General features: G+C 45.4%; 1 protein-coding gene across 9 annotated transcripts in view; it reads right to left on the reverse strand.

Annotated features, from left to right (window-relative positions):
• The window catches only part of MGRN1 (mahogunin ring finger 1), a 63,866-nt gene that overhangs the window by 22,649 nt on the left and 18,211 nt on the right, over positions 1-23,006 (reverse strand). For all 9 annotated transcript variants that reach the window (XR_005931445.1, XR_005931444.1, XM_041120249.1 and 6 more), the window contains exons 5-8: positions 11,657-11,774; positions 7,538-7,604; positions 4,457-4,509; positions 1,059-1,106 (exon numbers count right to left, since the gene is read on the reverse strand). Coding sequence is in view for 7 of the 9 variants with exons in the window: in XM_041120249.1 (XP_040976183.1) it covers positions 1,059-1,106; positions 4,457-4,509; positions 7,538-7,604; positions 11,657-11,774 (286 nt within the window). In the remaining 2 variants the exon portion in view is untranslated. The remainder of the gene's footprint in view (positions 1-1,058; positions 1,107-4,456; positions 4,510-7,537; positions 7,605-11,656; positions 11,775-23,006) is intronic.

Genomic DNA, 23,006 nt, shown 5'->3' on the forward strand with positions numbered 1-23,006 from the left:
TCCTTGCAGCAGGATCACTACCAGATTTCCTTTCAGAAGCTGAAATTCTTGGCAATCTTAGCAGTTTGCAGTTGCTTATGTATTTCTCTCTATGCAAGACTGGGTGCAATTTCAAACTTGGTAATGCACTACACAGCTTCTGTGCATCACACCACACCAGAATGGGCTAAAAAAGGGCTACAGATCCCTGATGTTTCCCTGTTTGCCAGTCTCCCTTCTTGCCTTCCCCTCATAATGTGTGCAGTCGGGTACATAAACAACAGCTTCAAAGCAAGACCATGTCTGTGACTGCTCAAGTACCAGGCTACTTGTAGGGGACAGGCAAGATGAACCAAAAGGTCTCAGGCCCTGGGGCTGCTCCAGAGATACCATAGGCACAACAAGGAAGCTTGTGCAGGGAGAAGACAGTCCCCTAATATCTTAACGCACGCGCGCGCACACACACACACACACACATGTGGAAAACTAACAGTTTTCAGCCTCCAGGTAGGACACTGGGAGCCCGTAAAGATATCCTTCCACACCACAAAACACAGAACCTAAGGAGATCAGGCAGTCTCAATGAACAGACGTGCTTCACACTACTTAACACGTGTCAATGAACAGACGTGCTTCACACTACTTAACACATACAGCACTTAAGCTCACTTATGCAAACGTAATTTACTTGCACCTATACAGACATGGAAGCATCAGTACTGTGCTTTGCCAGTTTTGTATTCAAGTGCCAAATGCCAGCAAGGCAGGAACATATAGGGAGGACTGGATCGATATATAGTGCCTGCCTCCCAGAGGAGCACAGAGACCTGCACCATTGCTCTGCCAGTCCCACGCTGCCTTATTTGTTCCCCCAACACACATCTGGTTGTGCAACAAACAACCCAAAGTTAAGGGTTGCTAGCAGCTCACTGCCTTTGCTTGTGGTATCTGAGCTAACCAGGTGAGGTCTCAGGCTCTCGGTGAGCTAACGCTGAAGGTTCCCACTGGGTACAGTTGGGCACCTGTGGCACACCAGCAAATATCTTTAATCAAGCAGTAGACAGGAAACAGGTACTTACGATCTGCTTCTGTTTTAACGGCTTCACGGAAAAACTGCCATCAACGTGCTAGCAGGAAAAAAAGGAAATGCATTAAATAGCTGAAGTGTACCAATTAAAACAGACTCATGATCAGAGTTGGTGTCTGCTAGCTAAGGGGACAGTGGCATACGTATAACCAGGACAGCCTGAATGGCAATCATTCCTAGCAGAGTTAGTGGAACAGGGCATCGGAGTGCTCCTTGTCTGCTCCAGTGCAGAGCTAGATGGACTTGGCTCAAGTTAAACCTGGCTGAAGTGGGTCAGAGCAAACACAAAAATCCCCTGGCACATTGAATGCTTTCAGACATTGGAATAGGCTGCCCAGGGAAGTAGTTGAGTCACCATCCCTGGAGGTATTCAAAAAGCGCACAGACGGAGTACTCCATAACATGGTTTAGTGGGCATGGATGATGGTTGGACTTAATGATCTTGAAGGTCTTTTCCAACCTAAATGATTCTATGATTCTATGATTCAGGTTGCAAGCAGTCCAACTGTGTGCAAACTCTTCAGCCAGTCCAGCAAGACTTGTTAACACCCTAAATAACACCCAGTTACAGAGCCACTCTTGAGGCCAGAGCCCTGAGAGAGCAGGGGGTTGGCATGAGGCTGAGAACAAGGCTTGTCCACTGGATGGAGTCAGAAACAAGTCACACATGCTCCACATTGCCATCTTCAGAGCTGTGGTGACTGCCTCGAGCCTTTCATTTGCTGAGTAGCAGCAGGCATGGCTGGAACAATTCTGTATATACCTGGTGTCAGAACTAATGATAGGAATAGCGTGCTCTTTCTATTTCCTCCATCAACCACAAGGGCCAACTAAACTGAAAGAAACCAACTCTCCTGCCACAGTCTAGAGAGCAGGAAAGGAGACTTAGGGGAAACTGCAGCAGGCCCTCCTACTGTGAACAGTTGCAGACATACATCTGTTTGCTGAAGGAGTTTCAGAAGGAAGGGACCACATTGCACCAAAAGACAAAACAGTCTTGTTTTCCAGGCAAACAAAGCGCTGAGTTTCTGCCTGTGGAAGAGCTGCAAGGCCAGACTATGCATAGCATCAAAGTTACTATTCTGATCTTAAAGATACATGTAAATAGCAAGTTACCAAGGCCTGCTGGTCTGTCTGTCCTCTGAACATGCTCTGGTGAACAGCAGCAGTGGTATTAGCAAGGGCCTCTTCTGGATTTACAGACCTACATTTCAAAAGCTGCCATTATTCTACGGATGGGGAATATATTTTAATCAAACAGGGAGGAGAAAGAACTCAACAAGCATTTTCCCCTGTGACTTTTTATTAAAAGAAAAATTTTTATCTTGTTTTAAGCATTCAGTGGAAGATGAGAAGTAAGAAGTGCCCCCACCGGACAGCACCTCCCTCTCATAGCACAGACAGACTAGAAAAAGAAGGGAAGCACTTTCAATCCTTGAGCTCAGACCTGGACACAGGACATAACCCAGCATTGACGGAATGGCTTGACCAGCTTTAGTTGGTTTCCAGTTTTGCTGCATACATCATTCAGCTCCCTGAACATTACAGGGGCTTTTGCCATCACCTTTGTGCATCCAGAGAGCTCAGAGGTTCTGCACAGTAGGTGGAATTTACCTGTAATCCTTGCAGTTCAAGCCACTTTCCAGTCTGAGACAGAAATTTCCAAAGCTTCGCTTCCACCCTCATGCTAATACATTCCCAATGTGTGTGTATTTTCCTGCTTTCTATAAGGTGCTATTACCAAGTGCTGGCCACAGGATGCTAGAACGGGAAGCTGGGACAAATCCAGGTCCAAGCGAGAGCTCTACTCCCTGACCACAGAGGCTGGGCTTACTGCAACAGCACTATGTTTGGGTACTTGGAAAACAGCAACTAAACACACTCCTTTGTAAGTAAGAGTCATACTCACATCATCAGATCCAAAGCCTAATCTGAACCTAGCTACAACCAAAAAGCTATGAAGGCAATAGCAAGGGGAGCACAGGTGAGTCTCACAGATGAGGAAGGCAAACATGCATAGAATACTTCAAAATCAGGCTGTAACATGCAGGCAGGTGGTGGTCTTATCTATTTTTCTCTCCTCAGAAATTGCTGAACAATCATTTTGCAAGGCTAGGGGGTCTCTGCCTACAGTACTCTCCCACCAAGATGACAGATGGGCTCCAAACACTCGAGCCTTCCCCAAGGACCCACTGCCCACATTGTCCTCTCCAAGGTGCTGTTGAACAATAACTGAGGGATATTCCAGTGTGTTTTGGTTTTCCAGATCAGCTGGAGGAAGAAACTAGAAGAATAACATCCCTGCCCTAGTACCAGGGGTGCTGCAGCTGCCCATGTCATTTCTGACAGATCTCTAATTGCCAGGAGTAGAACCACCTACAGAGCCAGTGCTCAGAGCAGCCTTTCTAACACATGAAAACTCATTTTCTTCACATACTAAGTCCAATAAAAAAGCAACCTAGAACACTTAGAGCATCTCCCAGCCACAGGGCTTCCTTAGGACTGACTGTGCTTCCCATGCGCTCTGACTCAGCCATCCACATTATCCACCTAGGAAGAACAGAATAAACCTGGCAACTTGCTCAGGGATACAGCAGGAACAGAGCAGATTGAGAAACAGAAGTCAGCCGCATGTCAGCCTGGAAGTGAGGAATTTCTAACAGCACAGCATTGATGATGCTCCTCTCTACATGCCCAGCGCCGCTCCAGCATCTCTTGCCTCATCTTAGCATGTCACTACAAGTATCACTTGCCCAGGATATGCACCTGCAGTATTACCACAGCCAGACACAACATGGTGCAGTTATGGGTCTTGCAACTGTTTTCAGGGTCCAATTATCATGGGAAGAGATTTTGCTATCAAGGCTTGTGCATACAGCTTGGCTTAGCCTTACCATGTAGGCAGCAGTCAGCTACATCAAACATGCCACCAAAAAGTAGTGGAGCTCAAAGTCTTTATGCAGGATGTATCCTAATTCTTTAAAAGGGCTTGGTCCTAAGTGTAAACTAAGGCCAAACAATGGTGCAAAAGGGTCTGGACACAGCAGATCCGGTTCTGCAAAGAGATCACGAGGCCCTGGAAAACTGCACAGTAGCAGCCATGGTCAACACCTTCCACCCTCAGACATCACAGCCACTGAAGCACACCCTCTCCCCACACACAGGAAACACCAGCTACAATTAGCTGAGTGACCAGCTCAGGTACAGATGATAATTACAGGCTGCACAGGAGATGCTGCAAGCAATTATTTGTACTACAATAGCACTCAGGAACCCCAGTCACAGGCCAGGACTCCGTTGGGCTAAGTGTTATATAAATACAAACTAATGACCCATGTAAACATTTACATATACAACAACAAGGACAGAAGGAAAAAAGAACTCATTTACCTTTTCAAATGCAGCCAGAAGAACATGGGCATGACCCGTCACCTCAACTACCACTGCAAAAAGAGAAAGAGCAGTCATGGTTAAAGCTTGAAAACAGCACAAGCATAAAACTACCCCGAGCTGAATTTTAGTCCAGCCACAATTTCTAAACTGCCATCTGTTCTATTTTCATCTCCTCTTGCAATTTAAAACTTTTCTTATCTTGTTGGCAGATTGGTTTATCTCACACTCCTGCAGAGCAAGAACATAACCCTGCTGTGCTCTGTGGTGGGCCCTACACATACATGGCTTCGTTATCGTGGGTGCTCCAAACTATCCCACTTTGTTTTCAGCGGCTGGAAAGGGAAAGTAAAACAAAGTGCTCAGTGGGATTCTGCTCTCCCCTCAAATTCCTGTTTTTAATTATCTGAATCTATCACAGAGATTAATAAATCCATCTGGTTTAACAGCAATTGGCAGCACTTCCAGCCCCGGTACTTATCACTTTATTTCACTCTAATCTGACATGCTTATAAAACATTTATTTCTCATACCAATTTTGGACACTGAAACATCTCTGTCCAGTTCTCTGATTTTTTTCCCCAAAGACAAACATCACGTCTTCCCTCTTCCAAACTCGAGGCCTCCCTCTTAATCCAATAGCATTGAGAAGGGGCTGTCAGAGGTTTCTGTACTGCATTCATGGCTCCCTCAGCAAATAGAGAATAGAGGAAGCCAAGGTACAATCCCAGTCTCTCTGGCTCAAGACTCTAAGGTTCTGTTCAGCTCCAACTGGTTGGACCCTTTTGCTTAATTGTGTTCAGACTCATCATATGGAAATGGGAGACAGAGGTTGTGGAGTCGTCACTGATGGAAGGGAAAGCATGTAACCACCTCACCCTGCCTGGACCGACGAGTACCCACGCTGTGCTCAGCACATCTGGAAGAGCTGGCAGACACTACTATCAGCTCTATGCCAGAAAATTAACAGCTGAAGGAAGCAACTCCTGTGTTGTCTAAAAGGGAGAGGACCTCAACAGCTTCCTTTGGGCCCCTAGAACAGCAGAGACAACAAGAGGAACCATTCACCGGACTATGGCACAATGATCACATTTGGAAACAGCAGTATGTGGGAGAAGAGAGTCCATGCCTGCAGATCTGCTGGGTAACTGAGACTGGTCATGGCAATTTGGGTGCAATTAGGACCATAATGGCATGCAGAAAAAAGGGCTAAAACTGGGAATTCATCTGCTTGCTCCCCACACTGTCAGCCAAGAGTAAGGCTGTTCTAGCTCACTCGGTAAATTAAATTCAGGTCCCTCCTCGCAGTTTGAATAGCCAAGTAAGAGATAACAGGCATTGCTTCCCTTCATATCCTCTGGCATTCAAGCAGCGCGTGTGGCTGGAGCTGTGCTACCCATTCTGTGCAGCACCTTGCCTCCCAGAAGGGTTTCTATACCTTTCCCTGAGCGCAATCCCGTTAGCAGGAATGGGAGAGGGCTAACATTGCAAGCTCACATTCTTCAAGGCATGCAAACATCTCCTGGCAGAATTCAGTCCAAACCAACATCTCGCTGACTGCTATTTTAATTTGCCATTCAATTTTATTTAACACAAGCAGTTACAGGCCAGCTGTAATTTTCCAGGTGCTCCAAACACACAAGGCCAGCTCCTTCCAGTCCCATCAGTTAAAAAAGAACCAAAATACACAACAATTTCCTCAAATCTCGCCTAAGTGTCACATATTTTTGTGCTGATATTCTTTCCAGGAGAGGATTTAAAAGCAATTGCCTTTCCAGGTTATTAAAATACATGACAGTACACTATTGGCTAAGACTGGGCATGGTATGTGCATAAATGTATGCTTCCCATGCTGCCTCCTGTTCTATTTTTGGTCCTTCTAGGCATGCCCAACATTAGAAAGTACAAATACCTTGCCAAAATCTCCATAAACAGAGGAAGGTGTTTTATATTTATGGTCAAGAAATATACATGTATGTCAATTTTGCTAACAGTGCCTGAAATCACTAAAAATAGATGCACTTTAGAAGTAATTTCCCTTATGTTGCACTGTGCTTTGTTAGTCACACTTTAAATTGGTTCATCCAGTTCTATTTAACTCTGCTTGGAGGACTATAAAATAATGCAGTGAGTTTCTGGGCACTTTCACATCTACAACATAAGAAACTGAGCAAGTGACTACATTAAACAATGCAATCAACAATGGATTTTTTCCTTTCTAATTATTCTTAAATTTTGTACAAAATGTTACAAAATGCAGAAGTGAAATGCTGGTCCTGCTGACCACCACAGCTCCCAATTTTAGAGAAAGCATGGCCTTTTCATTGCTGACACTCAGAATGAGTGCAAACACATGGAGCTCAAAAGCACACACCCCCTAAGGAAAATACCGTGCAAGGTGAGTAACAATCTAAACATTTACTGGACTTCCTTCTCCAAAATGGCAAAGTGCTTTAAAAATAATCAACAACATTATTTCTCATCAAAGGTTATGCGCTTTTATTGTAACCATTCAGCACCCTTCAGAAAAAGCAGGAGAATTTTAAACTGCTGAATGAAGCTGTATTTGGTTGAACAGTGGCCTGAGCATTTTAAAGCCTTTTCTTTTTCTCTGACCATTCCTAGGGGAAGGCCCACCCTACAGTTAGCTATAGCTTTTATGAAGAGAACTTACCCCTCAAAGAGGGGGAAAAGACCCACTCCTTCCTTGCCTTACAAACTGCAAATGCAAAACCCAAAGAGAAAGGAAGTAATTTCTCCAATTTGTGCCTGGCATTGGTGGCAGAGCCAGGAGCTCTCCTAAACGCTATTCCAACACTAAATAACTGGCCATTTTTCCTGTAAAAAAAGGAGGCTATTTTTAAAAGCGTGTTTTTATATAAGAACCCGTGGTTAGCTGGGCCCTTTTAACACAGGGAAGTTAAGGTGAACTCCTGAAATATTTTTATTCTGGAAAGGCTCCCCAAGCCTTTGCTACAAGTAAAATGTTTTCATCCTTGCAGAAGGAGGCCTGCCCTTTAGGAGTCACATAATCTCAAAGAGCGCTAGAAGACGACCAAGGGAGCACACCACCATGCTTACCATCCCCTTCATCCACTACCGCTCGGATGACCACAGGGAACACGCCACGATCCAAGTCAAAGTTCAGCTGAGGGAAAGAAATGAGATAAGGTTAGACAACTGACACCAGGCTTGCCTGAAGGCAACACTCGAGATAGTGTTAACATCAGAGGAACGAAGGCCCCTTCTGATGGGCCCCCAGTCCCTGGTCTCAAAAGGACATGACAGAGCAGGAGGATTTAAAATTCAGGCACCAACTTTCAAAGGGACTCAACCAGAATAACTACAACATGTATACATTGACATGGCACTAAACACCAGCTGTGCCTAGCAAAGCAAAGGCTCTCCATTTGAATTTTATATGGTATTTAAATCTCAATAATTCGTATATCCCAAAAGTCTCCTGAGTGATTTGTAGTAGGACAAATTTCTCCAAATATATCTAGTGCCACAGTTTTGCTTGCATATGGCAGGATTATACCACAGCAGTACGCATTATGCTCCCTACACCACAAAAGAAACCCTGACTCTTATATGAAGTTCTTGAAGACATAGAGAAAAATGTGTAAAACTTCAAGCTCACAAAACACTTTAAGGAAACACCAGACTGATTTCCATCTCTTGGCATATTATTAAATTCAGGTCCTTGACCTTCTAATCGGTGAGATTGAAAATTTAAGATCTCACTTGAGTGCAAGGAAAACAGACTCAATTTCTTGCTTTGCCCTGCACTTCATTAAAGCACTTCAAAAGCTCCATGTCATCTTACAAACACAAGAAAAATGCAACCTTACAAACACTGTCCTATGCCAGGAACAGAAGTGGCTCAGAAACCGGATTTCTGGTGTTTTTGTTAATTACTGACAGGTTTTTTTGTCTCATCTCTTGCCAAGAAAGAAAAAGATGTCATTTCACCATAGTGCTCCAGGTAGTCTGTTTTCAGTTTTCCAGTGAAAACTGAGACCCAATTCAATGCACCATAGCACCATTCACGTAGTGCTTCAGGGCTTCCCTCACTTTCCCACAGCCCCAACATCATCTGCAGTGTGATTTTCTCCAGCCAGTCCCTCAAAAGATAAACTATCAAGATAGCCATTGGCATTGGCACAAACAGCAACCCCAAACACCCAGACTGGAGGGAAGGTGACCCTCACCGTGAGCCTTAACATAGTTGAAAATAGCTCCTCTTCAAATGAATTACAACCTAAATGTTCATCCTGAAATGAAAGATACCTGTACGCTGGGAGACGATATACCCGGTCAGCCACCAGCCAAGTGTGCTGTAGCCCATTAGCCACACAGCTGTGCCTCTGCCAAGGGCTGCAGGCACCTGCTTTGGACTGCAAGAGCTCACCAACCTTTCATGGCAGGTGTGGGGGGAAGAGGGAATTGCAAGTCTCCTGCTCTTCTGTCCATAGCTGCATGCTCCTCATGCAGGCTTCATACCCTTGGGGCCACTCAGCTTCTGCAGTGCTTTCTAGAAGCAACCCTTAGCTGCGTAACAAAGCTTTGCACACACACACACCCCCACCCCCCGTTCAAATATGCATACCTGATACCAAACAGAAAGCATGTGCTGGAAGACCTTATGATTTGACCTAACTAGTCTTCAAACCTGAGGGATACTGACTTTCATCCTCTGTATGATGGTTTTACATTTTATTCCTCCTTTAAACTACCAGAATCTATTCTCTTTCCAAAACAGCAGAGTAACAGAGCGAACACAAAAATCTCATTTAACCTCTCAGTATTTGTTATAGAAGAGACTCATTGAGCCACTATTTTCCAGCCTGCATTTTTGAACCATTATGGCATGCCACAGAGGGAAAATTCATCGAGGACAATTGATTAAAATTGCTGAAAGAAGCTTATGGTTTTGCTTTGCTTCCTGCTCTGATTTATTACGGTACGACAGCAGTTACTATTTGTCCATTTGAAGGGAAAGTCACATCATAGAATTGTGGTTGCTTTACGATATAAACTTTTGCATTCTGAAACAAAAGGCCTCTTTAAGGGTTCATTTCACATTCATTTTTAGGGACCTGAAAACAACTGTCTCAACACAAGCCATACACTATAACTTGCAAGCAAACCAGTATATTACGAAGACAAAGTAAACTTTTATAAAGCTTTCCACATAACAACCCAACATAACATTATTTTCCCTTCTGTTGGCCAGCCAAGAACTACATCATATGTGAGTATTACACTGAGCAAAAATATGAAGTAAATCTGGGGTTTTTGGACAACACCAATAACAAAGCTGGAAAGCAATCTGAAGCATGCAATTGTACACAGCTGAGTGATAACACTCTGCCAGCTGTCTCAGATAAAAGTACTGCATTTCAGTGGCCAGTTGAGAAGATTTAGCTGTATGCATGTTACTGGACTTGAGAGGACAAGGACTGATATGTACACAGAGCCGAAATGGGAGAAGAAACTCTTCTGAATCACAATGTTTGTTCCATTTTTCTCCACAATCAGAGCTCCCAGTAACACCAATGAAAAAAGAGGAGACAGAGGATGCAAGCAAAGGGAGCTAGAAGCTTACTTTTCCGCAGCATCTTTCCCTTTAAGCTATCAAAGGGACATGACTTTAGTACTCAAGTTAAAACCTTGCTGGCAGGAACAAAAGTGAAAATTAAGCTTCTCAATTCTTTAAGAAGAAAGGGATCTGAGCTCCTACTTTCCAGATCTCTCAGACGACAGAAGGGATTGAAAAGCAGCTCTTCCAGGCTTTTGTAGGCTGAACTTGTGAAATCATATATTGGCAGAGAAGCCAAGACATCAGGAGACCAGACTCTGCAGGCTCTTGGTAACCACCATGGCATTTGTTAAGGCACAGGACTGATTATAGTTACAACTGTAACTTCAAGACAATAGCTATTCAATCTTTTCAAAATACATGAAAGATTACTTTTTTCTTTCTTTTTTTCGTTTCTTTTTTCTTTTCTTTCTTTCTTTTTTTTTTAGGGTTTTTTTTTTTTTTTTTACATAGGTAGAGCTACCTATCAGGGTTCACATACACAATACTCTTATATAGGCTTAGGTCAGGAAATGAACACTTTATCAGTGTTGACCTGGGAGAGGGGTCCACAGGAACAAATATATTAGCAGTAGCTACAGACTGACTCCTCTGCATCAGAAATCTCTTCTGGCAATTCTGCACAGAGCAGGGGAAAGACCAAGGCCTTCCTGCCCTGTGTCATGTGCAGAGGAAGCCCTTGGGCCAAAGCTCAGAGGCTCAAGAAGCAGAGAGTTACTGCCTGGGTTGGAATTTTGCAAAGATACCAAAATTAATAGGACTCCACAGATCTTGCTATGTAGTAAAAGCCACAGAGCTTAATTAAAACCAAGCCCTCGTCTGTTTGCAGTTATGGGTTAAAATAAAAGGAGGAAAGCATTCCCTTATTCAGCATTAATGCATCAGTGTGAATCTGCCCTAAAAGGGAGAGTATCCCCCCACAACACTGTGCTGCTACAGTTAATAATGCAGGATCTGGCCCTTGAACAGAACAGGAATCTTCTAGAGCAGAGGTCTCCAAACTATTTTCAGGATTCATCCCATCATTGAAAAATTTTGAGCACGTACTGCCAATATATGTATATTTATTATTTATAAGATATACACATGTACTACTGAAGTTCTTCCTGCACCCCAACGAATTGTCTTGCATGCACCCCACTTTGGAGACCACTGTTCTAGAGAACCAGCCAAAAAAACAAAAAAAACCAACCAAAGACCACCAAAACAGAGAGATCAAGACAGACATTTGTTCCCACAAGCTCTTTGGCTGGTAGGGAGAGGAAGGCTGAGGAGTGGCGGGCTCCTCCAGGAAGAGCTCCAGTGCCAGTCTCTGCAGTTTCCCTCCTACACCAGATGTTGGGATGCCAGCTGATCAGCGATATCAAAAATTGCTTCTTTGGGTTTCTTCCCTGTTTGCCTGATCTACCTGCCAAGTTCCCATACAGTGTTCATACCTGCTCCTCCCAGGGCCCCATTTGCCTCATACCCACAAAACATGCCATGGCAGTTGGGAAAGGGTGTCTTCCAGCCGTAACTTCATGGCACTAAATGGAGTCCAGTGCTTCTGGGACAACAGGGTTGTGGAAAGAAGGGAACACTGAGAAGAGACTTACCTCATCATCCTTCCAGTCTGAGAAATCAATCTTGAAGGAAGGCAGGGAGAATTGCTGGCTTACCCCTCTCTTGTAATGAACCGTCTCCGACTGCAGAGAGGGATTCTTTGTGCTGTATCTGAAGAAAGGGGGGAAAAAGAAAACTTGCTGTAACAAATGATTGCTCTCTGCTAGGCTCTCATTCATTCACGCCTGTCCGCCTTTCAGGAATCACAAGTGGCAGCTCTAAGACGCAGAGCTGGCAGGGGCTGGCAGCCATTCAGTGGGGATACAGAAAGGGAAGGGAAAGGTCAAAGCAAGAAGGTGAGCACAGGGAAGGGAAAGCAGCGCAGACAGGCAAGGTCTGTGGATCCATACTGACCTGCCTGGAAACACTGGGTGTCAGAGGAGTACAGTGCGGTGCGTCAGCCTGGCAAAGGCTAGCTCACTAAATCCAGGGCCCAGGCAACGCTGGCTTTCAGCCCAGCACACAGTCTTATTTTCTGCAGAAAACCCAGGAAGAACGAGCAGTGATCTAACAGTGGCAACACACAACCCAACACGGTGCTGAAAGTTCTCCCGTGCCTCTGTGGGACAGCTCTGCAGGGAGAAACGCTGCTTGGCTCTCCGTCATCCTAGTAAGCAAGAGCCATTCCTGGCTAGAGGCACCATTCCTCTATTCCTCATGTGCTTCCCCAGAGGTGTTGCAGGGCTACCAACACCTCTAGAGACACACCAACCAGTCCTCCATGCCAGCCACTTAGAGAAGAGTCACAATTCTTCCACTGTCTCAAAGCCCGGCACTGAAACACCAGCACTGCCGGGCTGGGATGAACATCTCTGGAATGGGACCATAGCTACAATCTGCCATCTTCTGCAGCCAGAGCCCACCCAGTGCTGTCTGCCCCAAGAGAGATGTGTCACTGCCCACTGACCATCACTACAGACGGTGTGATTCACAGTGGGCTTCAGCGGCAAAACAGGATCAAGAAGTTTTCACCCCTTTCTGGAGGGTGATTTCTGACATGGAGGTGCACGGCTTCTCGCTATGCCAATTCTGGCACAGGAGAGCAGGCAGCAAACTGCAAAGCAGGGTGGGAACATCTGAAGCTGGTTTTACCACCAAAGCCTTTGTTGTCGAGCTACCAACCATGTGTTCAGAGCATGTTGACAAACTGGAGAGAAAGTGAGAGATCCCTTGCCCAAGAGGCTTACAGTGCAGAAACAACCACCTCCCCTGGCACAGTGACGAGACAGGTCTAGCTCCAGCTCTACAAGAAAGACTTTAACAGCTGGTCACAGTAATGGGATGTTATCTCTTCTGCACACTAACCATCACTTCTTAAGCAGAGCTTCACACAGTGAGATTGCAAGAGCACTGGCCTCCTGCCACTGCACACTGAACAGCTACAAGCTCAAAGCCTTGTTGACTGTTCAAACTTGATTGCCACTGTTCTTGACCAACCAGACAGCCTGGGGACAGGCTCCAGGGACAGGTGTCACATTAGTACCAGGAACTCTAGGCTGAGTTTTTCCTTAATTCAACTTGGGATATCACACAGGAGATCAAGGCATTTGATGGGGCCGATTCAGTACAGAGCCCGGTCAACCAGAGCAGTTAATAGAGTGTGCACAGAGGCAAAGAAAAGAGAATCCTTGCTTGATAAACAGGATTCCGTACTTTTGATGACATTCAGCTGTTCTGAAACACAGGCACAGCTTACAAATCACCAAGTACGTAAGCAAAGGTTGGAAAGCTCCAAGTTCCTTTGGCCTAACTACACTTTGTGGAGGAGCACAGCATGCCAGAAGGGGATGGCAATACAAAGCTTTTCTACATCTGAGGTAATGCCTTCTGGTTTCTGTAAGCCAGGAGCAAGAGGGCTGGGCAGCTCATTTCCAGAGGGGGTGAAGCAAAAACTGTGGGAAAAGCCCATGGGGCAGAGTCAACCAAGAACTGCAGAACTGAGCATCACACCAGAGATGGGAACACTGGGCTGCAGGATGGCAGATGTGATTAGAGACAACATGCCTGAACCTTAAAACTCAGCTTTAAGCGATGCTGTGGAAACTTTACACTCAAGAGCTATAGCTTTGGCAGCTACCTGCTGCCAAAGTGCAAGAGCCTACAGAGACAGCGGGCTGCCCTCCAGGCCTCAGGCCAGCCAGCGCTGTAACACAGAGCCTTAAAGAACAATGATTAGGATGCATTTTGCAGCTGAAGCTATAAGAACCTGGATACCAGAAGATGATAAATATTTATTAATTTCTCTCAAATGCAAGGAGGAAAAACCAGGCTCCCCACTGGTATGAACTGCTGCCTTTCTCTGGAAAACTAGTGTAGTTCCTGCATACTCTGAGGATCGAGAAGGCTCATCAAGCATCACAAGATCCACGTTAAATTCTGGAAGGCTGTGACGAAGGCCAAGTTCACCACGTGCACTCCGCTCTTCCTGCCAAGGCAGGTGCATTACGTTATTTATGACAATACCTTACCCTCAAAGACCATTCTGTACTGCACTGAAATTGTGCTGCTTTACTAGAAGGTCTCACTCCATACTTTGCATTTAAAGCGTGGTGTGGGAGAGATCAGAATGACAGGTCTTTTATGTGTGAATTACAGAGCGAGCAGTTGAGTGAAGTTTTATTTACTGAGTTGTCAAGCACAATGAATAGAGCAAGCCTGTATCTAGCTCCTTTTGTGGTGTTCTCAAAGCTTCCCAGCTCTGCAGAGGGGCACAATTCTCCCTCTACAGCTGGGAAAGCAGAGGATGGAAGAGTGACTTATCTAAGGTGACAGCAAGTCAGGAACCTACTAGAAATAAACTGCAGAGGAGAGAGTGGAGGTCAGAGACTGCCTGGATGACATGCACCACAGCAGTGCTGGGAAAGGGGTGTAAACATGCTGATGATGAGTGCCAGAAGTCTGGACGACCTGCACTTACGGCACCAGAAGCCCAAACCAGTCTACAACAGCAAAACAAGTAACACTGTTCCAAGAAGGATAGGGTAGAACAATACTCGCATAGACTTGCTGCTCTCACTGCCCCTGAGAAAAGAAATAAACCAGGTACATAGATTTTCAAAGCTGAAGAGTATGACAAAAATTATCAAGGAGGCTTCCCCAAGTGAGCTTCATGGCTCAGACTGTGTGACTGCCTAGCCCCCATTGCCAAAATGCATGTCAGACTTGAATCTGAACACCCAGACAATGCTGGAGACCTCCAGTCAGCAGCCAGGGCTGAGGCTGCCAAGCACAAGCAGGCCAAGAGCCTGGAGAATTCCCTGGAAGTGCTGGTGACCCCACATTGTCACAGAGATCGACCACCTTTCTAAGGTGATGCACAGGATCCACCGCACAAGTACACACTTCTTGTGCTGCACAGGAGGACAACTTGGCAAGCTGTTACAAAGCAAGTATCCTGTATATTAGTGTCTAAGTGGTGTCTACCCATCCCCAGCCCTTTTGGTTAGCATCTGCTGTATTCGTAAGTCTTCTATTCCCTGCCTATGCTGCTGTGAGCTTACAGCGAACAATAGTGGAGAAGCTCTGTAGAGCTGTGGAGATGTGTTACAGAAAAAGAGCGTGTATTAAGAATAAAGGATAGCAGAGAAGCAACATGCTGCCTCTCCCTGCATAAAGGCTGAAATCTGAATGTTTGGGCTGCTATTTCTCAGACTGTATTGGGCCAGGTCTCCATCCAGATGGGAGGTCTAACAAAACCACCTTGCGATCACTGGCACCTCAGGATAATGGAGGAGCGGGGTCTGTCCTATTTGGTCATGACCAAACAGAAATCCCTGGTCACTTTTTTTTAAACCTGTTTGTTTGCTCAGGTACCCCTGACAGCATGAGAATCACCAGCAACACAAGATACCACACTGCTGACTGCAGCAGCAGTCCCCAGCTCTGTTCTCAGGATTCATGCAGCCCACTTCCTCCTATAAGCTCTTTGACACACCTTTACTCCCACAAAGCAAAGCTTACCCTCTCCACTGACTCCTTCCTCGCCCACATCAAACCCTTCCACCCCCCAAAACCAGCTGTGTATCAGAGAACCGGCAGATGAGAAGCCCTATGACTACATCACAGTAATTTTTGAGAGAACAGGAAACAAACTAAAATTATTCCCCAGTCTCACTCCTCCACCATCAGCTGAGAAGCACTCACTGACTTCACAGAGAAACCCAAGCCTGTGGCTCATGCAGGCTTCTCCCTGTATGCAGTCCAGACTTGCTGCCAGGCACCTGTACACCTTAAGTAGCTCTCAAGCTACCAGTGGCATACTAGTGTTCGGGAACCTCTGGCTAAGCAGAGTTAAACTTCTGTTGCTACATGCTCACTGGAGATGCAACACGAATGTGTGGGGGTGTTTCCTCCCTCTCGCTCATCCCTGATCAGCGCCTGGGGAAGTTCTCAGCAGGGCGCCAGTCCTAACTCCTGCAGACTTCTTCACTGCTGTGTTCCTCACACTCAGCTTCACCTGGCACTGGGGCTGCCTTGGACAGTCAAAAGACAGTTCCTCTTACCACAAGCACGCTGGGACCCCTGACCAAGAAGCACCAAGTGAGGATCCTAGCCAGCTTGCCTCAGAGTTACACAGAGCACTGCCCAGACCCTATTCCTCAGGGAAAAGCAGGATGCACACAGCAATGCTGCCCTAAGGTAGCATTTTTGACTAGTAACAGCTGAGAGACAGTCTGCGCTTTGAGGACCCTGTGGACAAAATAAGAGTCCTCTTTCTTTAGTAACAGCTACGCACGTTGCATGGCAATTTGCAATGAACCAAGGACAAGGCATAGTTAGCGAAGGCAGAGTGACACAAGAGCTTTAGAGGGTACTCAGGAACCAATTCTTCCACTGCTGCAGGCTGTGACTGCCTGGCAGGCTCCATGTCCTCTTACAGGTGACGAGGAGGGAGCCAGTCATGTTCTGCTGGTGTTCAAAGGGGCCAGGAGTTATGTGGAGCAAGCATGCTAGCCCCCCACTCCCTCCCACCCGCACTCTCCCCTTTAATTTTGGGCCAGGATCTCACAGGTCAGCTGTTGGGGGAAGAGGGAAGCTGAACAAGTGTCTCAACTCACAGTGATTTTTATTGATAAAAGAAACACTACCAAAATATGAGAAGGCCATAGCCCTGGGTCTCAGTCAGAGTTAGGCGAGATCCAGCCCAGAGAGGCTCCCACACAGAGTTTGGAGGGTTAACCGCATGCTAAGTTGGTGCACTGCAGTCCCTGTCAGTCTTCTCCCCTCCTGCTTCCTCCCGGGACTGAGTTTCCACTCCAGGCCAGGAGAAAACAAACACCTTATCATGCAGCTGAAACCCTGCTGCCCATATCCTACCCCAGCACCTGCAGAGGTCTGCCTTCAGCTGCTGAACTTACTGGTGAGAGCACTGCGCTCACGACTCCAACCAGGCTTCAAAGCTGGCGGCTTACACAACAGCTACACAGAGAGGCACAAAGGCCAGAACTCTTATTAAAGACAGAGGGTTTGTCTGCTCGGTGAAATCTATAGAACTTAGCTCTCCAGCCTGTGAACTTTGCACACTACAGCGTTCCCTTGGGGACTGGTGTCTGCCTGGATCAAAGCAGGCTTCGGCTCTAAAGGCTTGCGCCTAGCAAAAAACAGCACTCGCCTCCAATTTCTTCACACAGAAGAAATCTCTCTGCACAAAGAATTCATATTAATCACCACAGTCCACAGCCAAAAGCAGCAAGAGCACCTTTCAAAGGCCCTGAATAGACAGAGGCTATTAAATAACCAAAGGAATATCTGAGTGCCTCTGTCTCTCCTACGCAAGCTTTAGTGAAGACAGCCATGCACTGAGCTACCCATTTCAGTTGGATTTCATTTTGTGAACCAACTATTCAAACTTCCACATGCAGACAGAATGTATAATCATTGCAGTGTCACGTCCACCATCAGCTTAAAAGACTGCGGTAGGATGTCTGCGATGAGTGTAGCAGGCATTGCAAAACAAACAAGGAAATGAGATTTAAAAAAAAAAAAAAAAATCCAGTACACCCATTTGTGCATCAGCAACACAAACAGGACAGCCCTGAAAAAGGGCAAGGATTGCAGAGCTAGACTGACCTATTTTCGTCCTGTTTTCTCTTTATAATGAGAAAACAGCTTGGCAACATTCCTAGGATACGGAAGAGAACCTTTTCTGTCCAAAGAGGAAGATCTTTTTCATAAGAATGGGCTGCAAAACTCAAACCTCTCATGTCATATTTATCATCAGCTCCTGATCCGCCTGGATTGCTCATGTCTTTAGAGCTGGCTGTTTTAAGTGCTTCCAGCTACAGGGCTGGTTTGACTTCTTCCCCTGAGGAAACAACCGCTGCTGTCATGTTTTAACTACACAATCCTTCCTGCTAGTCAGCAGGATACCTACAGCTGGAAGAGTCCCGGGGGCCCTCCCAGGAACAGGCTAATAGTGTGCACATCAAGGCTTTTGCCAGAAAAGGAAAGGACACATTCGTAGTGCACACACAAAAAGAGAATATGAACATCTCTGCAGCCTGCTCCAAAAACCATACCTGTCTCCTAAACCAAAGACATCTAACGGTACAAACACATGAACCAGTTACTGCAGAAGGTGGCAGGCTATGAGCTGGGAGTCCTTCAACTATTCTCTAGGAGCTGCTGAAGAGTACTGCCAGGCTTGCAATGGAAATGCAACGTAGAGTACCCTCTCATTTATCTGGGGGGAAAGTACATGCTTATGGGCAATCACTAGCAAGTAGTCGACGTACAGCTTGCACACCTCCATGTTTGTGCCTCCTATATGCTAAGGCAGAGATTCTCATGCCATTTAGACAGGGCCCATCCTGGTCACCCTTCACCTTTTGGCTGAGATGGCTGAACCCTTCCTTGCTGCACATGGCAATCACCTCTACCACAGGCACAGAGCTGCCTCTCCAGCTGGCTAGTCTTAAAACCCAGTTAGCATCATGGATTCTGACAGCAAATTTCTCTTTGTTTGTAGGACATTTTTGAAGCTGGCAGGTACTGCTGTGCCTCAGCAACACTGAGCAACACAAGGCTTGTCCTCACGGGTGAGCACTCAAGCTGTTACAATGGTTTCCGCAACCAGGGTCTTCCCTGCTTTCTACCCAGCTGCTGGGAAGTTGAAGCCAAAGAAAAGGACAAACTGAGAAATGCTACTCTCTCCAAGCCAGCCAGATCACAGATCAACTCCCGAGGAGCACACCCACCACTAACCACAGATGAGAGAGGATCCTCAGGGAAGACGCTGTGCTAAAGCTCATTTGGGGACACTGCCCCAGGAAACAGAAGCACAGCGGAACAGTTTGCCAATTTCCAAAACCAAAGAAAATGGACACAACCAGAAAAATAAATAAAACTGAGGATATCAGGGTCTTGACCTGTTCAGAGGCAGGTCACCACTAATTCCATGCTACTAAAAAGAGTCTGGACATAGGCAGATCTGGTCTCTGTTACCCTTGGGATAATGCACCAGCTGGTCCTCTGAGAACTAATGCACTTTAAAGAGTCTTTAGGCTCACCACAAAGTAACGAGGCAAAAGGTATTCAGAAGGTGAGAGCAGCAGTCCCCTCTAGATTTAAACTAATTCCCATTTCATCCAAGAGACTTCTACAGATATCTGCACTAGCACCAGAAAGTGCTGGGTACCTTCCCGTGGGCACGGGGCTGCTACCATCACCAACAGCCACACATTCGCCTTCTCCAGACTTTACTGGTCGACTGCAGTCCCACAGTGGTGATGATTCAGCTCCCTGTGAAACTCCAAGTTCAACAGTTCAGGCCAAGAGGCAGGCAGCAGTTGGGAGCTATGTGTTCCCAAGATCTTGGCTGGGAAACGGTATAGCTGAGCATATCTCCCAGCACGATTACCTGGGAAAGTCTGCTGAACACTCCTTTGAGACGGGTTAGGACAGGCAGCACATACTGATAAAGCCACCAGCTTTTAAATGGAGCCCAACAACTCCAGGAGGAAGCTTCCTGGCTTGCAGAGAGAAAGGCTTCCCTTTGGTCATGGAGACCAGCTAATCCTGAAGGCAGGCCCATGACACACAGAGCGTTGTGGCTCTTAGATAAGCAGAGGCTCTAGAACAAGCAACGCCTCTGCTCAGGGAGAGCCACCTTCCCTCCCCTCCCTCCTCTCACCCCAAATTGTATGAACATAACAATGTTCCTAGCAGGAGTTTCACATGAGCAGGAGCGCTGATACTATCAGGATCAGTGGTTGTTTCAGCAGAGAAGCAAGAATAACTTGTTTAGCGCTTCTAAGGAGCCATGCTGCAGCCTGGGGACTAGGAGAAAATTTCTGCTTTTGACAAGGGTCCAGAAAGTTTCTCCCATTTTAGGATTTAGCATCAATTTAGGAGAGTGGAAAAAAAAAGTGTTTTATTTTAAAGAGCATCTTCTTCCCAATCAAGTGCTGGACACAGCAATAGAAAAAGTTTTGAATTTATACACAGTGCAGCTTCTGCACATGCTTGTTCCTTGAATGTAGCTGTTAGCACCAAAAGAAACTGAGAAAAAGGAAAAACTACCAGCCCAGGCAGGGGGAAGCTGCATTCCTATTACTGCACTAAAAATGCACTCGCTCCACTTAGAACTCTAAGAATGCAGCCCAGATTTTTTTTTCCACTAGAATTTGAAAAGAATAAATCAAAGTAATTATAGCACTGCCCTTTCAGAATTGCTTTGCAAAGCTGAAATCAGAGCTTCAAAAGGTTTTTACTAGCAGCCAGCAAATCCAGAGAAGCAGAGATGCCTACTTCAGGCAGCTGCACTAGCCCCAAGACGTGCTTCATGAGCCACTTCCACATGGAAAAATAGCCTGGGTTGAATTAAAGCAGCTTATAAAGTCTATATTTGTATCTCACTTCCCCCAGCCCTTATTACCTACACATCTGCATGAAATCAGGATCATGCCTTCCAAAAGGTTCCCTGGCTTCTGGTGCAGCCCCACACACCCCAAGCTTATATAACATTTATTGTCCAAGAACTCCAGAGCAGAGACAGACAGTTCATCACTCCTATGCTATGGGGAAATTAAAGTATGATTTATTAAATGAAAGGCCAGCAGTGGAAGCAAGAGCTGAATCTGAGTGCTTTGACTTTTGACGTAAAGATTTAGCACACTGGGGACTGCTGCCACCCTAGCAGGGCAGCACAGTATCGTCAGCTACATTTCATTAGTGAGGTAATGACTGCTGACTACTGATCCTGGTTTCGTGCAGAGGCAGGTAGGGTTCATGAACAAAGGCTTCTCCTCTGCCATCTGAACAGAGATCCGTCTCTCAGTGAGCCATGGACAGGGTGGATTAAAAAATTCATATTTTAAAAAAAATATTTTTCTTTGAAGTTGACAGTTGTGTTAACTTTCAGAAACTCTACCTAGGAATTGTTCAAATTAAATTTAAAAAGCAATTAGGTAGTTCATGTTTGCTGCATATGCTTTAAAGAACAGACAACAGCACTGGTGACAGTCACCAGCTTCGTTCATGGTGCTAAATTTCAGTAAAACTTGTTCTTAAGTGAACCAGAAACTGTGTTTTCCTCCTCCAACCAACCAACAGAGTTCTGAGAGGAGAACTACTAGTTACAGAAGACTGAAAACACGCTCTGTCCAGAAACAGTTAGTTATATTCAATAACTATAATACTTCCATGCAGCAATTATTATTACTCAAGGCACAACTTGACAGACAGTCTCTTAATAGTCCAACATAGAGCAGTTTAACCAAAAAGAATGCTACACTGCTGGTCAGGTGATAGAGTTGCACTTCCACCCCAACACAGCTTGGTTCAAAACACAGGTTAAAAAAAAAAAAATATCTTTTCTTTTTAGAATAACTTTCTTTTTTGCCATTTTGACATAAAATGCAAAACTAGGAGCTTGAAAAAATTTTAAACTATATGCATATTCTTTACAGACTTAAGCTCTTTGTAAAATGTAGCATAAAGTTTGATATGAAGCTTACACTGAGTTGTAAATGCAGATATTTCGTTGTTACTGACCAGTGACAAAGAAATTCTCCATCAAGGTAAACCAATAAGCAAATATGCAAAACAACATTAAAATCAAGATTTAAAACAAGACTTCATGATTTAAGCCATGGCTGAAGTCTTGCAATGTAAATATATCCACCCTGGCCATAGAGGCCCTCAGTTCTCCCCATTAGCCCATAGATGGTTTCCTCCTTAGGTCAAAAACCAAGGAACACTGCAGGGCAGCACAGGGGTCACTGGCCAGCTCTCCACGTTGTACCTGTATTAGGAAAAGAGGACTTCAATCTCCAAGGCTGCCATTCCAACACCTTCACTAGCACTAAATTCACAGGAAACCTAAGGACCTAAGAGACAGAACATGGAAACTTTATCAGGACTTCTAAGGTATCCTGCTGCATTCAGCTCTGCTCAGAAAAAACTGATCTAAATAGAAAGTGTTTTCAGAGTTTGCCAAGAGATATTTTTCAAGCACTTAAAAGGAGCTAATTTATTACCTCCCCAAAATAAAGGCAGTCATAGGCTTCAACAGAAGAAGAGAAGGGGCATAAACAAAAATTCTGGATCAGGGTATCTTCCAGTTTGGAGAAATGCACATCTGGATGCAAGCATTGACCTTGTCTCATTTCTAAAAATACACTATTCATTGATCATTATTGGGATGTTTATACTTTGAATAAAACACATAAGCCATTTTATGGTTTGTCATACATATTTCTCCCTGCTGAAACCTCTGCAGATCCCTGCAATAAAACATAAATTTACCCCCAAATCCAGAGCACCACTGCAGAAGCCGTCAGCGATATGTGCACAGAGCCGCTGATTAGCCAAAAGCCTCTACTAGAGGAAGCCAAGAGCTTCTGCAGCCTGAATCTTCCTTTACCCATAGAACAAAAAGAATTCTTTGTCCCATGGCCATCGGAAGCCTGCCATAACATACCAGCAGCTCACATGTACCCAATTCACACCAGGGAGAGCACATTTCAGCCACCTTAGCTCTTAATACAGAGAGGAAAGTTTTCATAGTCTTAGGGATACAGTGTTGATTGGAATGGTTTAAATGTGCCGATTTAGATAAAAAGGTTTTGAAATCTGTAGGGATGCACTACCAGGATATGAGAAAGACTCCACAGATGACATGTTGACCATTCTTTCTACAGCTAGCCAAAGGCTAACGTGTACCTGGCAGGAAACACACAGACAGGGTTTCAGGCAGTAAATCCTCCTGATAGCCATCTCACAACAGCCTGTTGAGGTGGTCATTTATCCCAAAAGGGGCTTTGGGTGGGCCTCAATTCCACAGACTTGCTATGTAAATGTTACACTGAACTTTACTTTGGTGGCCCAGATGTTCCTGTCACA

This window comes from Aquila chrysaetos, chromosome 25 (assembly GCF_900496995.4).
Source record: "Aquila chrysaetos chrysaetos chromosome 25, bAquChr1.4, whole genome shotgun sequence".
Lineage (NCBI taxonomy): Eukaryota > Metazoa > Chordata > Aves > Accipitriformes > Accipitridae > Aquila > Aquila chrysaetos.